At 32.5% G+C, this 18,146-nt stretch overlaps 1 protein-coding gene across 4 annotated transcripts in view; it reads left to right on the forward strand.

The window, feature by feature from the left end:
- The window catches only part of faf (ubiquitin carboxyl-terminal hydrolase-like faf), a 36,847-nt gene that overhangs the window by 16,367 nt on the left and 2,334 nt on the right, over window positions 1-18,146 (forward strand). For 2 of the 4 annotated variants that reach the window (XM_065499008.1, XM_065499007.1), the window contains exons 4-18: window positions 1,579-2,558; window positions 2,667-2,924; window positions 2,992-5,004; window positions 5,464-6,835; window positions 7,963-8,335; window positions 8,401-8,716; window positions 8,787-8,940; window positions 9,599-9,749; window positions 9,834-10,142; window positions 10,213-10,321; window positions 10,393-10,502; window positions 10,577-10,928; window positions 11,005-11,264; window positions 11,340-11,919; window positions 13,001-13,555. In XM_065499008.1, coding sequence (XP_065355080.1) covers window positions 1,579-2,558; window positions 2,667-2,924; window positions 2,992-5,004; window positions 5,464-6,835; window positions 7,963-8,335; window positions 8,401-8,716; window positions 8,787-8,940; window positions 9,599-9,749; window positions 9,834-10,142; window positions 10,213-10,321; window positions 10,393-10,502; window positions 10,577-10,928; window positions 11,005-11,264; window positions 11,340-11,919; window positions 13,001-13,555 — 7,892 coding nt within the window. Of the gene's footprint in view, window positions 1-1,578; window positions 2,559-2,666; window positions 2,925-2,991; window positions 5,005-5,463; window positions 6,836-7,962; window positions 8,336-8,400; window positions 8,717-8,786; window positions 8,941-9,598; window positions 9,750-9,833; window positions 10,143-10,212; window positions 10,322-10,392; window positions 10,503-10,576; window positions 10,929-11,004; window positions 11,265-11,339; window positions 11,920-13,000; window positions 13,556-13,905; window positions 14,052-18,146 lie in introns of all 4 variants that reach the window. The other 2 variants (XM_065499009.1, XM_065499010.1) reach the window with 2 other exon arrangements.

An 18,146-nucleotide genomic window follows, 5' to 3' on the forward strand; every position in this document is an offset into this window, starting at 1 on the left:
AAGGTATGCTTTAAAAACTGTATGTATTTTAAAAAAAGGATTTTTTTAAATAAAATTTTTAAAAAACTTCCTTTTTTAAAAAAATTTTTATTAAAAAAGGTACGCTTAAAAAACTGTATTTTAAAAAAGTACTTTTTTTAAAATTTTATGTAAAAAAGTACTTTTAAAAAATTTAATTAAAAAAGGTACTTTAAAAATTGTATTTAATTAAAAAAGTACCATTTTAAAACTTAGTTTTTAAAAAAGTACTTAATATTTAAAAAGCACTCTTTAAAAACTGTATTTTAAAAAAAGTACTTTTTTAAAAATTTTAATTAAAAAAAGTACTTTTCAAAAATTTTAATTAAAAAAAGTACTTAAAAATTTTATTTAAAAAAAGTACTTTTTTAAAAAATTTTATTAAAAAAGGTACTTTTTTAAAAATGTTATTAAAAAAGTACTTTCTAAAAATTTTATTTAATAATAGTACTTTTTTAAAAATATTTTATGAGAAAAGTACCATTTTAAAAAAGTACTTAATATTTAAAAAGGTACGCTTAAAAAACTGTATTTTAAAAAATTACTTTTTTAAAAATTTTCTTTAAAAAAGTACTTTTTTAAAAATTTTATTTAAAAAAGTACTTTTTAAAAAATTTTATTAAAAAAGTACTTTTTAAAAAATTTTATTAAAAAAGGTACTTTAAAAATTGTATTTAATTAAAAAAGTACCATTTTAAAACGTAGTTTTTAAAAAAGGCATTCTTTAAAAACAGTATTTTAAAAAAAGTACTTTTTTAAAAATATTAATTAAAAAAAGTACTTTTCAAAAATTTTAATTATAAAAAATTACTTTTTAAAAATTTTAATTAAAAAAAGTACTTAAAAATTTTATTTAAAAAAATTAATTTTTTAAAAACTGTATTTTTAAAAATTTTTATTAAAAAAGGTACTTTAAAAATAGTATTTAATTAAAAAAGTACCATTTTAAAACGTTGTTTTTAAAAAAGTACTTAATATTTAAAAAGGCACTTTTTAAAAAAAGTACTTTTTTAAAAATTTTAATTAAAAAAAGTACTTCTTAAAAATTTTAATTAATAAAACTACTTAAAAATTTTATTTAAAAAAGTACTTTTTTAAAAATTTAAGAAAGTACTTTTTTAAAAAATATTTTATTAAAAAAATATCATTTTAGAATGTAGTTTATAAAAAAAGTTTTTAATATTTAAAAACTGTATTTCTAAAAATTTTATTTAAAAAAAGTACTCTTTTTAAAATTGAATTTAAAAGTATATTTTTTTTGAAAAAGTACATTTTTAAAAAAAAGTACTTAATATTTAAAAAGGTATGCTTTAAAAACTGTATGTATGTATAAATTTTTAAAAAAGTACTTTTTTTAAATAAAATTGTTATTAAAAAAAAAACTTTTTAAAAAAAGTATTTAATATATAAAAAGGTATTTTTTTAATAAAATATTTTTAAAAAAGTACTTTTTAAAACCCATATTTTTTTTTTTTTTAGAAAAGTTACCTTATTTTAAAACCCATTTTCTTTCACATTGTTTTTCATTTCTTTCTCTCTTCCCCTACCTCCATTTCGCAGGCGTGGATCATGAATGTGAAAATTGTGTGGAATTTTATCATAGTGCTTTAACCACATCCTTCACGAAAATTCTTACCGATGAGGCTGTCAACTCATGGAAATATAATATCCATCATTGTATTTTGATCTCGTGTGGCAAATTGTTACATTTGATTGCCATTCATATGACCCGTGATAATCCCTACCTGTTGGATTTGCTAGCAATTGTATTCGATCCCGACAATAAATTCAATACATTCAATGCGGCCCGTCAGACGGAATGCTTCTCGCCACCCGAACATCTGTGGGGTGTTTTGGATGGCAATAAAATGTTTGCCAAACCACCGCCCGAACCGAAAAATCCCCGCGGCTGGCTAGTCGATCTAATAAATCGTTTCGGTCAATTGGGTGGCTTCGATAATCTGCAGGAACGTTTCAATCGTGGCCTACAGCTGTTGCGCAAACAACAGGAACAAGCGGCTGCCGCTGTAGCCTCGGGCTGTGCCAAGCCCGGTGGTTCGAGGGCCATGCTGCAACCCGATCCGGAACAGAAAAATAAACTAACACTGGCCCTCATCTATAGTTTGTTGCGGCCCTTTGGTCAGTGTTATGAACTCTTAACACCGGCCACAATTTCTAAATATTTCATGCCCATTTGGAATGTGGTTTTGGATTTACTCGATAGTTTTTCGGACGAAGAACTGAAGCGTGAAGCGAAACCCGAGGGACGTAATGATTATATAAACGGTATTGTTAAGTCTGCCCGTTATTTAGCTAGTCGTTTGCCAGGCCAGGAGGAACTGATACGTAATTTGGAGATGTTTCGTTTGAAAATGATCTTGCGTCTGTTGCAAGTGTCCAGTTTTAATGGCAAAATGAATGCACTCAACGAAATCAATAAGGTTTTAACTTCGGTGTCATATTACGCGCATAGAACTCCACAATTGCCTCATTGCATGTCTGATGATGATTTGGATTGGTTGACAGCGGAAAGGATGGCGGTGAGTAGATATTTTGTTAAATTTTTGTTGAACAATTCACTTTCTTAATATACCCTTCACCATGAGTTTGTCATTGCATTTGTAATTTCTTACTTGTTTTATTTCTAGGCCTGGATTAAGGAATCCGATGTTTTGGGCATCGTTCTAAAAGACTCTCTACATCAGCCACAATATGTAGAAAAGTTGGAAAAGATCATACGTTTCTTAATTAAGGAGCATGCTTTAACCCTAGAAGACCTGGATGCCGTTTGGAGAGCTCAAGCTGGTAAACATGAAGCGATCGTTAAGAATGTTCATGATTTATTGGCGAAACTAGCCTGGGATTTTACACCAGAACAATTAGATCATTTATTTGAATCATTCCAGGTAATATAGCAAAATCAACATTTCATTGTTTCACACTAACATGAACATAATTGCTTTTCCTCAACAGGCCAGCATGACAACTGCTAACAAACGCCAAAGAGAAAGACTTTTGGAGTTAATACGACGCCTAGCGGAAGATGACAAAAATGGTGTTATGGCCCAGAAAGTGTTAAAGCTGTTCTGGACTTTGGCCCACAGCTCAGAGATACCGCCCGAGGTGCTCGATCAGGCGTTGGCGGCTCATGTGAAAATCTTAGACTATAGCTGCTCACAGGAACGTGATGCCCAGAAAATCGTTTGGCTGGATAAATGTGTGGTGGAATTGAAAAATGGCGAAACCTGGGTATTGCCCGCTTTGCGTTTGATCCGTGAAATATGTTGCCTTTATGAATCATCACCCAGTCATGCACCGCGTTCGCAACAATCACTCAATCGCCAACAGGTCATCGAACGTCTACAAAACGATCACTCTTTAGTCATCTTAGTTACTAATAGTCTAACATCATACATGGATAAGATACGCACCATGATCGCCGACATGCCCAGTGTTGATCCTGCCGCTCTATGTATAGATGGCCGTTATCCTCATAATATGCAAATATCGGAGCGTTTAGATTTCCTTAAGTTTCTGCTGAAAGATGGCCAACTGTGGCTGTGTGCCGATCAAGCTAAACAAATCTGGCACTGTTTGGCCGTCAATGCTGTGTTTCCCTCGGATCGTGAAGAGTGTTTCCGCTGGTTCGGTAAACTGATGGGCGAAGAGCCGGATCTTGATCCTGGCATAAATAAAGACTTTTTCGAAAACAATATACTCCAACTGGATCCACATCTGCTAACGGAAAGTGGCATCAAGTGTTTTGAACGTTTCTTCAAGGCGGTAAACTCCAAAGAAGATAAACTCAAGGCTATACATCGGGGCTATATATTGGACAACGAGGACTTGATAGGTAAAGATTATCTATGGCGTGTCATAACCACGGGCGGCGAGGAAATAGCCAACAAAGCTATTGATCTACTCAAAGAAGTTTCAACGGCTTTGGGTCCCCGCCTGCAGGAGAACATCAGTGATTTCCATGAAATGTTCATAGGCGAATGCTGCGAACGTCTGAGGACCCACTACACCAACATCATGATACTGGGCAAGTCTTTGGGCAGCAACAATGCTGTGCCCGTGGTGGCCGATGATGCCAATCAGGCGGATCAAAACGATTCCAAGGATTCGAAAATGCGTTTCATAGAAGCCGAAAAAATGTGTCGCATTCTTAAGGTGCTGCAAGAGTACATCAAAGAATGTGATCGTTCCTTTAATGGGGATCGTTATCTATTGCCTTTAGTACGTGCCACACGCGGTAAATATACTAGTCTCTATATACGTTTTCAAAATCCCGGACGACCAATCGACGACATAGAAATCACCACACACAACAATGAAATGGTTTCCTCCTTCAAGCGCAACTTACTTAAACGCATTAAAGGCACCTCGACGGCCAACATTAAGGTCGATCTCTACTACAATAACGGCGAATTGATTGATATTGGCGACGAGATAAATCCCTTGTCCCAGTATTCTATACGGGATAAAATGATCTTGACTGCCAAACTAACACCCATTGGCGTGGGCTTGGCCAGCAGTCCAGATACATCTAGTGATTCGAGTACTGGTTCACCACCCAGACCCTGTCCCGACATGCAACGCGTCGAATCGGAGAGCACATTGCCGGGAGTGATTATTTCACAGAATTTCCATTATATAGAGTTTTTCCTGAAGCTCTATCAATTGGGCAGTGATTTGGAGCATGGCCGCCTGAGGGAAAGTGCTAAAATGTTGTTACATTTACTGCCATGTGATCGTCAGACCGTGAAAATGCTACAAATCATGTGTGGCATGTCGGCGGCCCAGCAATTGCAGCAGCAATTGCAAACTACGGTAAATGTGGCGAATATAGCAAATGTTACCAAAGAAGGGGAAGCTGAGGATAACAGTGCTGGAAATGTTAGCAATGTGGTGGGTGTAGTGCCAACTGGCAATAATACGGCAACACAACCGACCCAACAACAGGTTGTCTCCACCAACGAACCGGTTAGTATCTTGAGTTTGTTTTATAATTTAAAACTGTTTTGTATTTGTGTAGCCTTCACCATGAGTGGTAATAGATAGCGGAGTCGATATAGCCATGATCGTTGAAATCAAATTTCCGAAGCTCCCAAATAACGTACATTTTCCCGAATTAAAATTGCTTAGGTTGCAGTTTAAAATCGGGAAAATGGCTACCTCGATTTTTTACCTATTATGGATCTACTAAATCTAGATTTCTAAGTCATTAACATAGAAAATATGGATATCTAAACGACGTATACAAGGCCTTAGAAATTGTGACCTACAATGGGTCAAAACCGGGAAAAATATTTTTTAACTCGATTTTTTTTTATAATTTTTTTTTAATTTTTCACCAATATTTTTGACCAAATATTCTTTTTTTCACCAATAAATTGTTTTCAATCTTTATCGTGACATATACTTTGTACTCTCTCAATTTAGATTAACCCAACTGATTGCACACCCGAAATGCTGTTCCTGCATCCCACCCCGGCCCAGGTACATTACAACTTGTGTGTACTTAACAGCCTGCTCATACCTGCTCTCGATCCGTATGGCGAAAATGCTCTACAAATACAATCTTCATGGCTGCATTCAGGTTGTGCCCATTTCATACTTGAACTGCTGACCAAAAATAATTTCTTACCTAACGCCGATATGCACACAAAACGTGCATCATTCCAGTGTGTATTGAGACTAGCCAAACTTTTCCTCTACATAGTAGGCTGTGTATTATCGCGCGTGGGCGACGAACCGATGCTGTGCGACTTCGACATGGACTCACGTTCGCAGGTGGAAATACTCAAACAAATATTGACCTCAATACCAAATACCTCAGAGATTACTTTAAGGGCCATTTCACAAAAGTTGGCTGAGAATCTGGCCAGGGAAATGCTATCGGCCAGTCCTGAAGGTGAGGTTTGTCGCTTGCTCTTCGCCTCGACTCTGCAGTGGTCCTGTCCCGATATATCCACCATCAAGGCGGTAGTGCAATTGGCCTGGGCATCGTCGTGCGGCAATCTACAGGCTCTGGGTACGAAGAATGATTTTGCCGACGATACCTCCATGCCGGACAGTCAAGATTTTATGGTTTGCAAAGAGGCCCTAGAGGTGCTAACCATCTCGTTGGTCTTAAATCCCAGTGCTAATGAAGCGCTCAGTGCTGATCCTCTATGGAATAAATTCATAACGTCTTTAATATTGAAAAATCAATCGCGACATGTTAGACAAGTGGCCGCCGAACAACTATTTCTCACTTGTACTTATTGTGCCGGTGACAGACGGCCCTTTGCCTATATGGTTAATTTACTAGTTAGTTCCCTGAAGACTCTGGTGCCTCAACACGAAGCCACCTGTGCTGATTTCTTTCAACTTCTGTGTCGCACTCTCTCCTACGGCTGTGTGGTCAACTGGCCGCTGAACATTGGCGAAGGCCTGTTGGCCGAAGAAATTAAATGGCTGCAAAAGATTCGAGAACATGTCACAACTACTGGCGACATACAGGTGCACGAGGATCTGCTCGAAGGTCATTTGTGTTTGGCCAAGGAATTGATGTTTTTCCTATCGCCCGAAACGAAGGCTCAACTGAACGATTTGATACATGAGCTAATCGATGCTTTTCTGTTTACCGCCTCCCGAGAATATTTGCATTTACGTAAAAATGGTAAACTAAAAACTGAAACTGCCCCACCACCGGTGTGTCGTAGTCCACATACGATTGCAGCTGCCTGTGAATTATTAATAGCATTATGTCAGAATTGCGTTCCTAATATGAAGTTGCTAACGAATACAATAACGGATTTTGTTTGCACAGGTGAGTGGATAAATAAACGGTTGACAAATTAAAATTTTTCACTAAAAAATGTGAATTTTTCACATAAAAGTGAATTTTTCACAAAAAAGTGAATTTTTCACAAAAAAGTGAATTTTTCACAAAAAAGTGAATTTTTCACAAAAAAGTGAATTTTTCACGAAAAAGTGAATTTTTCATGATAAAGTGAATTTTTCACGAAAAAGTGAATTGTTCAAATAAAAGTGAATTTGTCACGAAAAAGTGAATTTTTCACATAAAAGTGAATTTGTCACGAAAAAGTGAATTTTTCACATAAAAGCGAATTTGTCACGAAAAAGTGAATTTTTCACATAAAAGCGAATTTTTTACAATAAAGTGAATTTTTCACCATAAAGTGAATTTTTCATGATAAAGTGAATTTTTCAAGTAAAAGTGAAATTTTCACGTAAAAGTGAATTTTTACAATAAAGTGAATTTTTCATGATAAAGTGAATTTTTCAAGTAAAAGTGAAATTTTCACGTAAAAGTGAATTTTTTACGTAAAAGTGAAATTTTCACGTAAAAGTGAATTTTTCACGTAAAAGTGAAATTTTCACGTAAAAGTGAATTTTTCACGTAAAAGTGATTTTTTCACAAAAAAATTAATTTTTCATAATAAAGTGAATTTTTCACGAAAAAGTGAATTGTTCAAAAAAAGTGAATTTTTCACGAAAAAGTGAATTGTTCACAAAAAAGTGAATTTTTCACGAAAAAGTGAATTGTTCAAATAAAAGTGAATTTGTCACGAAAAAGTGAATTTTTCACATAAAAGCGAATTTTTTACGATAAAGTGAATTTTTCACCATAAAGTGAATTTTTCATGATAAAGTAAATTTTTCACGAAAAAAAGAATTTTTTCATAAAAGTGAATTTTCACGAAAATGAGAATTTTTCACATAAAAGTGAATTTTTTACAATAAAGTGAATTTTTCACGAAAAAGTGTATTTTTCACGATAAAGAGAATTTTTCACGAAAACAAGAATTTTTCACGTAAAAGTGAATTTTTCACGAAAAAGATTAATTTTCACGATAAAGTTAATTTTTCAGGAAATAATAAATTTTCACAACAAAGAGCATTATTTATGATGTCTTGTTTTTTCCCCCACAGATACAGATCCCTTACGTGATTGGGACTATTTGCCACCCGTCGGAGCTAGACCGATTAAAGGTTTTTGTGGTTTGAAAAACGCTGGTGCCACCTGCTACATGAATTCTGTGCTGCAACAGCTTTATATGGTACCCTCAATACGCGTGGGTATACTTAAAGCTGATGGAGCAGCCACCAATGAAAACGAAGACTTTAGCGGTGAGCCCGAAGCCAATGCCATGGGTTCGGCTCTGTTCAATGCGAACGATGATAATAATGATGTAAGGAAAAACTATCATGTAGTCATACTCAAACATGTGCAGGCCATCTTTGCCCATTTGGGTCACAGTGCATTACAATTCTATGTGCCACGTGGTCTGTGGACACATTTTAAGTAAGTTTAAATTATTATATTGTTAGCAAAAAAAGGAAATTGTAATTTTTTGTTTGCTTTATTAGACTCCAAGGTGAACCGGTTAATTTGCGCGAACAACAAGATGCCGTTGAATTTTTCATGTCACTGTTCGAGAGTTTAGATGAAGGTCTGAAAGCTTTAGGTCAAACACAATTAATGAATAACACCTTAGGTGGGTCATTTAGTGATCAGAAAATATGCCAAGAATGTCCTCATCGCTATTCAAAAGAGGAACCATTTAGTGTTTTTAGTGTTGATATACGAAATCATAGCTCATTAACCGAATCTCTAGAACAGTACGTTAAAGGTGAACTCTTGGAGGGCGCTGATGCATACCATTGTGATAAATGTGATAAAAAAGTAGGTGTTATCTTAACAAATGTTTTGTTTTATTACTGATTTGTTTTTTTGTGTGTATTTTTATTTATAGGTAGTTACAATTAAGCGGTTGTGTGTGAAAAAACTACCGCCCGTTTTAGCCATACAATTGAAACGTTTTGAATATGATTATGAACGTGTTTGTGCGATTAAATTCAACGATTACTTCGAATTTCCAAGACTATTAGATATGGAGCCTTATACAGGTTAGTAAATTTTAATTTAAATTTTTATAGAAACAAACCTATAAAGAAAAGTAGAATAAGTAATGCTTTTGAAGAATTCGAAAAAAATGGTCCTTCGAACTAACCATTTCCAATTGTATTTCAGACATTTTTAATTTTATTTCAGAATTTTCTAATTGTATTATTCTGAAATTATATTCCAATTATATTTCACAATTATCCAATTGATTTTCAGAAATTTCTATTTGTATTTCTGAAATATAAATAGAAAATTCTGAAATATAATTGGAATATTCTTAAATTCAATTAGAAACATCTGAAATCAATTGGAAATAGTGTAGATTGTAGTACAAAAAATATCCGAAAGATTTATTTGTGTTTTAAACAGCTGTTTTGGTAACACCAACAGTCTCCTTAAAACATTTTAATTTAAAAAAATGGTCCTTCGAACCAATGTCTGTCTTTCCTTAATAAATAACACATTCATTCGAACCATACGTTAATCGAGAAATTAATGCTTTAAAATATTTAATTTCAAAACAATTGTATAACTAAATGAACGCATAGTTAAAAAATGGTCCATCGAACCATTAAAAGTGTTAGAAATGTATAAATTTAATTGTGGGTGCAAAAATATCCAACTAAATATAAATTGTTAAACATTTTTCTTTTCATACAGTCTCTGGTTTGGCTAAACTTGAGGGTGAGGTTATTGAAGTGGGTGATAATTGTCAATCAAATGATGAATGTACCAAATATGAATTGACTGGCATTGTTGTACATAGTGGTCAAGCTTCTGGTGGTCATTATTTCAGTTATATACGTTCAAAGTAAGTTTCACAAAAAATGCATTTCCTTCCAATAACAAACTCATTAAAATTTTTGTTTTATTTCTAACGTTTTTTTTAAACCAGTAATCCCTCCACTGGAAAAGAACAATGGTATAAGTTCGATGATGGCGACGTAACCGAATGCAAAATGAACGAAGACGAAGAAATGAAGGCTCAATGTTTTGGCGGCGACTATATGGGTGAAATCTATGATAACAATTTGAAGCGTATGCAATATCGTCGCCAGAAACGCTGGTGGAACGCCTATATGCTGTTCTATACACGTTGTGATCAAAAGCCCATACAATTTGAGGCCAGTGTTGAACAGCTATCGTTAGCCGAAAGTCGTAATTTTGTATTGCCATTGCCAAAACCAATTGAGCGAAGTGTTAGGTATGATTTGGATTTTCAGACTTGTTAGTTGATTTTAATTGAAATGAATTTTTGTTTTTTTTCTATGCAGAAATCAAAATATACGTTTCCTGCACTCAAAGAGTATATTTTCTGTAGAGTTTTTCAATTTTATTAAAAAATTGGTTAGTTGCAGTATTCCAACGAGGGCTGATAAAATGGTGAGTAATTGGGGGATCTAGGTTCTCTTAAGATTTGAATTTTTAAAATCTTTTTCAATTTTCTTTTTCAGACACCCGCCTCCGATGAGCTCTCTTTATTAGGTGTTCAATTGGCTTCACAATTTCTATTTCATACCGGTTTTCGTACCAAAAAGTCTATGCGTGGACCAGTTATTGAATGGTAAATTTTTAATTGTGCAATAAAAATTGAAAATTCCAAATTTAATTTGATTTCTTTACAACTCTTAACTTTAGGTATGATACACTATCACATCATATACGTTTATCATCATCGGTTAGAAAATGGTTTGCTAGCAATGCATTATTGAGTCCACCCTCACGTTTGGGTGAATATATATTAATCGCACCATCACCGGAAGTTCGTACTGTTTTTGTTAAATTAGTTGTATTCTTTTGTCATTTTGCCATCAATGATGAGCCGCTGGCTGGCTATGATGGCAGCAATCTATGTGAACAAATTCTAATAAGTGTTCTTAAGTTATTAAAATGTGAGGTAGCCGATCATGGTAAACATTTGCCACACTACTTTAGTTTATTTAGCATGTATGTGGGTTTAGGCATACAGGAGAAACAGCAACTTTTAAAGGTACATACACAAAATAAAACAAACAAAATAAAAGGAATAGTGAAATAAAATAAAGTAATTTTTAATTTTTTTCCAGTTAAATGTTCCCGTTATATTTATGCAAGTGGCTTTGGATGAGGGACCAGGTCCTTCAATAAAATGTCAATATCCAGAATTAAGTAAATTACATCAAGTTGTATCGCATTTGATACGTTGCAGTGATATCTCGGATAGATGCCAATCATCTAATCAAAATGGTAGACCTTCACCAAATCCATTTAAAGATCCCAGTATAAGATATGAAGATTTAATGCCTTTATCACCAGAATGTGTTGAAATTTTATTTAATAGAACGAGGTAAGTTACAATAATTTAATAATATTTATAATAAAATGAAAATAAATGAATTTTCTTTTACTTACAAAAAATTAGTTACATAAAAAAACTCATTGAGGATACCAATGTGGGCGAGGAAGGTCTAAAACTCTTACAGTATTGCAGTTGGGAAAATCCTCATTTCTCTAGAGCCGTTCTCACCGAACTGCTGTGGCAGTGCGGCTTTGCCTATTGCCATGATATGCGCCATCACACCGAACTCTTATTGCACATCTTACTCATTGAGGACTCGTGGCAACATCATCGCATTCACAACGCTTTGAATGGTGTGGCCGAGGAGCGTGAGGGCCTATTGGAGACCATACAAAGATCGAAAACGCATTATCAGAAGCGCGCCTATCAAATCATCAAGTGTCTCACACAGTTATTCCATAAATCACCGGTAGCATTGCAAATGTTAAATTCAAATCCTGCCATTGGTAGACATTGGATTATAGCGGTCGAGTGGCTGCAGGATGAGCTGGATCGTCAGCGTGGCATTGGTGGTTGTCAGTATAATTCGTATTCGTGGTCGCCACCGGCACAAAGTAATGACAACACAAATGGTTATATGTTGGAGAGATCACATTCCGCCAAGAACACGTGGTCAATGGCCTATGAATTGTGTCCCGAAGAAGTGAGTTTTTTTTTTTTTTAAATATATCATTCATAATTTTTCATTTGAGAGCCCATAAAGTACATATATATATTCTGGACAGTTATAGATAGCGGAGTCGATAAAAGTCCACTATAGTCCCGTATCGGTTGACATTTAATTGGATTTAATCCAATGATAGATATTTCAAAGTCCATTGCAACGGCGTATATAGCTATATTAAGTTGGACCTACAATAGGTCAAAATCGGGAAAAATATTTTTTTACCCGAATTTTTTTGTCATCAAAAAATTTTTTTGTCATAAATTTTTTACTAATAAATTTAAAAAAAAAAATAAAAAAAATTTTTTTAAAAAAAATTAAATTTTTTTTAAAAAAAAATGGAAAATTTTTTTAAAAAAAAAATTAAAAAAAATAAATTTTTTAAATTTTGTATCTAAAAATTTTAATTTTTTTTTTACAAATAAATTTAAAAAAAAAAAATTTAAAAAAATCTAAAAATACATCTTTAAAATTAAAAAAATAAAAAAAAAATGAAGTTCGTCTTCCATTCATAATCGACCCACTAATGATAGATATTTCAAAGACCCTTTTTCGGCCTATGGTCACTTCAAACGAATCAGTTTTGAAAATCGCTGCTTCAGGAGCAAGCTCTTGTTGAGTTTGACAACAATCTTCAAGGAATAATGCCTCCAATTTTTGGGCGATATTTGTCTTCCGTGTTAAAATATCCACTTCTGAACCGCACAAACCATCTCTCGCACGTTGAAACTGATGAAACACGCTCACCATAAGCTTTGGTGAGCAATCGGTGTGCTTCAGCGGCACTTTTCTCAAATTAAAAGAGTAAAGCAAAACTTCTCACATGGTTCATTGGCACGAAGCAAATATAAACTTTGTTGTTTACACTATAAATGACAGATATGTACCCTTAAAAATGACATACAATATAGATTATTAAAGACAAAAACCGCGTTAAAAATATACGTCATCAATTGTAAATTCCGCATTTTTTATTTTTTTTCAAACCTAAATTTGGGGTGAAAACCAATATTTATTCAACAAAATAAATAAAAATTTTACTCTTCTTCCAACCTCCCAGGAACAAGAGGAAACCAATGAATCAGATGCTGAGCCCATCGATGAAGCCCAAAGACAGCTGCAACAACAGCAGCAGCAAGCCAATACAACAACAACTGCAACGACTACAACAACAAAATCCACTGATGAGCTACAAAAGGAGCAAGCGCTTAATCATATAGCCGATTTGATACGAAATAAAATGACCACAGAGGAATTAACACAACACCAGCAGCAGCAATTGCAACTGCAACAACAACAGCAGCAGCAAACAGGTGAAAATTTAAACTTTTCAAATGTTCCACCACATAAATCAACAATTATTGTTGGTCTAGCTCCTGGTTCATCGATAGACTGGAAAGCCTCTACATTTGTTAGTGATACGTCAGCGAGTAAAAAAGCTTTTACCTCGACTACAAATACCTCTTCCTCCTCCAACCCCATCGGATCATCATCATTAGCAGCCACCACATCATCATCGTCTACAGTTGCCATGACTGAAACACAAAATACTGAAACCAACAATATAAATGGCCTAACTAGCAATCTGAAACAGATGACTCTCTCACCAAAAACGGTAAGTTCCATTTGTTGTTGTTACAAATCTCTTTCTTCTCTTTTTTTTTTTGTTTCCTCTTAAACACTTAATTTAGGGTTTTATTGGTTGGTTTAATAATTTAACTACTATTTTTTGTATTTGTTGTGTTATTCGTGTTAAGAATGAAAAACAAACAAACAAAAAATCTTAAATACTTTTTGGCTCTTCTTTTCCCCTTTAAAACAAAAAAAAAACTCTTTTATACTTTTTTTTTCTTCTAAACAAAAAAAATCCAATCTAAATTATTTTTGATTGTGTGTTGTTTTGAAATTTGTTTGTGAAAATCGAAAAAAAACAAAAAAAACTTGCTAAAAAAATTAAAACAAAAGCGTTTAATGGGCAACAGTAAACAGCAACAACTCCAACAACATCTTCATCAACAACAATTACAGCAACATCAACAACAACTACTCCAACAGCAACAAAAACAACAAAGGGGTAACACTTCAAGCCGTTTAGTATGATTTGCTGCCAAGTTAGTTTTTTCAGTTGTTTTTTTTTTGTTTTTGTAATTTTCTATTGGTTTTCAAATTTTTGTTAATTTCAAAATTATCCTTTAAAAAAACAAAATCTTCGTTTTTTCTTTCTATGTTTGCTTTAATTCTTTTTTTTTTATATATAATTCATTCTTCACTGTTTTTCTTTACAATATTTATGTTTTAATTAAAAATTTAGCCACGTGTTGAAATAAAAGCAAAGCTTGTAATAAATAGTTTGTTATTAATTTAACAAAATCTGCCAAAACACCTACCAAATTGCACAATTTGTCTTTTGTATAGTTTATTACCATCATATTGTTGTGTTGTAGCTACAAAAAATCATCATTTGTTAAATAGCAAACAATTATTTGGTTTTTATTTTCATTTTGTTAATTTTAATGTGATAAGTTTAATAATGATTTATTATTGCTCAATTTTCTTAAATTTTTGCTAGTAAGGTAAAGAAAATTAATCAGTCTACAAGGTAGATTCTATTTTAAGGCATATTTAGGGCGCTGTTGTTTTAAAATTTTATTTTTCATATTTTGTCCTGGAATAACATATTTTCAGTTGCAAAAATTGTCAAAAATGATTCATACATCAATATATCCGCTATTTAAAAACCAATTTTGGATCTACAGTGGTTGACAAAACAATGGAAACTTTTCCAAATATTCCATATGTAGCCCAAAATTTAAAATATTTTTTTAAAATAAATTTTTTTTTTTTAGTATTTTACTTGTATAGTTTTATTTATATAAATTAACTGAAAAACAAACAACATAATTAATTATATTCTGAAAAAAGGGAACAAAATTAAAAATATTCACTATTTCGCTACTGACAAAACGATGGAAACTTTTAAACTTCTGCAAGAAAGAAGTGTAAAACGAAAATAATATTTAAAAGAACGATGTAAAAAGCATCCTGTTTACAGTTATTTTATTTTTAAATTCTGGTAATTTTTTACAATTTCTTTTTCTAAGTTTTTCGCATAATTGGTTTTTTTAAAGTTAACGAAAATGGCTAAAGTTAAGATTTGTAAAGACTTAAAAAATAAAATAACTAACGATTTTAAAGCTGGTTTAAAACAAAAAAGTATCTGCGACAAATATTCAATAAATAAATCAATCAGCAGTTTCAAAAATTATAAAGAAATTTCGTGAGACCGGTTCTTTAAAAACTCAACATTTTGGTGGAAGACCTCGTAAGACTACTCCTAGACAAGATAATTTAATAGCGAGAGAGTTCAAGACATTCCCAAAAATAACTCCTCGAGAGGTTTTTAATAGCCTAAAATTAGAAATAAGTACCCGTACAGTTAGTCGCCGGGCAAATGAGGCTGGTCTTGGTTGCTGTCGTCCTGTGAAAAAACCACTCATTTCTAAAAGGAACCGTTCTGCTCGTCTACAATTTGCCAGGGATCATTTAAACTGGTGGATACAGAAATGGACTACTGTCCTCTTTTCCGACGAATCCAAATACAATTTAAGAGGCAGTGATGGGAGAACATTTGTAAGGCGACCAAAGGGAAAAAGATTAGATCCAAATTACACAAATATGACTGTAAAGTTTGGCGGTGGCAATATTATGGTATGGGGATGTTTTTCAGGGCAAGGTATGGGCCCAATTCATATTATAAAAGATACCATGACAGGTATAGGATACAGAACCATATTAAACGATGTTATGTATCCATACGCTGAAGAAAATATGCCCCTAGTTTGGAGATTACAATACGACAACGACCCGAAACACACCTTATAGGGTTGTAACCGAGTGGTTACAATCCAACGAGGTACGTGTTTTGAAGTGGCCTGCTCAATCGCCAGATCTCAATCCCATAGAAAATCTATGGGAAATTGTAGATCGTAAAATAAGGACCCAAAATTACACCAGGAAGGAAGATTTATCGGAGGCGGTTATAAGGGAATGGCAAAATATTTCAAAGGAGACCATTGACTCTTTAATTGGTTCAATGCATCGTCGATATGTAGCAGTTATAAAAAAATAAGGGATACCCAACAAAATATTGAGTTATTGCAAAGTTTAGACCTTATTTGTTAAAATAATACCTAAGTTTCCATTGTTTTGTCAATGCCGTAATAAAGAAATCTTTTAATTTTGTTTTCTCATTTTTAGAATTTGTTTTTTGTTAAATTAAGTTAATTAAAGTATACAAATAAAATACTACAAAAATGTTAAAATTTTTTAAAAAATTATTTCAGATTTTAGGCCTCTAATGAAATATTTGGAAAAGTTTCCATTGTTTTGTCAACCACTGTATATATTATGAACGGTTTTTTCTTACTGTTTTAAATGTCTCAATTATATGTGGTAGGTCAACATCGATTTTTTACCTTTTTTGAATTTATATCTGGATCACTAGTCACAATCGGCATCTAATGATAGATATTTCAAAGACCTTTCCAACGACGTATATAATGCCATAGTAAGTCGGAACTACAATGGGTCAAAATCGAAAAACAAAAATTGAACCCGAATTTTTTTTTCATTAATAAATTTTTTTATGTGGTATTTCTAGAGAGAGAGTTACTTTTTGGTTGTAATATGTTTTTGAACGATTTACTTTAGTATCTCGTGTACGAGTGCAAGAAATGTGATCGAAAAGTTCACTGAAATCCTCAAATTTTGAAATTGCTTGAGGCAATTGTGTAAGATTAAATCAACATCTGTTGGTACTAGGGAATTATTTATTTTTTTATTATTATTTATTTTCAACAACCTAGCCTATTGGCCATAATCGGTTATAAATTTCTACTTAAAAAGAAAGAAAATGTCTTTGTAGAACACATATTAAAGGACCTGATACTGTTTTCTGTACGTGAATTTATTACTCCCTCGAAATAGGCTTTCCTTTTCAGTCATAACACTATCTCTCTCTTACGGCATAATTTTGATAACACTGTTCTTAACTCAATAAATTATTCTAATATGATAAGTAAATTGAGAGATATATTTGCTTGTAAACTAATATCTATCTGTATGGTAGGAAACCATACAGATAGATATTAGTTTGTTTAAGTTAATGGCCACTTTTCGAATTTGGAACTTTCTTCAAATTTTTGCGCAAATACTGGTCAAAACTTACTGCCCGTTTCTCTAAATGCGAACGAACATTTTCTTTCGTATTTTATATTGAAAAGAACAAAAAAAATTTTAAATTTATTTGTTGTTTTCAATTTAAAATACGAAAGAAAACGTTCGTTCGCATTTAGAGAAACCGGCAGTTAATAGCCTTGATTTTAACTCTAGAAATTAGCGAATTCGTGTAGTATTGGAGATTTTTCTGTGAAACTAGTGTTTATTTTTTTTTACTGGCGATCGTGGATTTATGCTTATATATTTATAATCATAGCTGTTCTGTTAACTAAATTTGAGTAACATTTTCGTTTTTAAAGCGAATTCAAATGATTACATGTTCGGTAAATCGAATCCACATGATTTACTCGTTTTATTTTTAAGTAAAAAAAAACGTTAGTTTTTGAAACCACTTGATTTACAGAACAGTGAAGAGTATTTATAAATTTCCCTTTTTTTTAAGCAAATAAATTTATAAAAAAAATTTATTAAAATCAGAGACCGAAAATAACGGGTTCACTTTCATTTCAATGGTAAATTCTCATACGCAGCCATTTAAAAATAATTTTTTGTGATATATCACTGAGAGAGTGATTTATTTGAGAACATTTTAGGATTGGGGTTGAGAGAAACAAAAATGAAAAAAACACAAATAATCTGGATGAGCGATTTATAATTTATTTTTTTCGTAAAGGTCAGCTTGTGACTTTTATTTGCGAATATGAAAAATAAATCGCAAAAATGCATTTGATGCAAATCAACGCTTAAATATATAAAATTTATGAAAAGATTAATAACAATTTAAAAAAAATTCTCATTTCTGTTACTCAGACTTCATTACTTCATATTTATCATAAAAAATATAAATCACAATTTGGGTTTTTTAGTATATGGACGAGTTATTTTCGATCTCTGATTAAAATCTTACTAATTTTGTATTTTCTTTTTTTAAAATTCTAGCGATTTTAATATCAACATTGATAATTAAA

Source organism: Calliphora vicina, chromosome 1 (genome assembly GCF_958450345.1).
Source record: "Calliphora vicina chromosome 1, idCalVici1.1, whole genome shotgun sequence".
NCBI lineage: Eukaryota > Metazoa > Arthropoda > Insecta > Diptera > Calliphoridae > Calliphora > Calliphora vicina.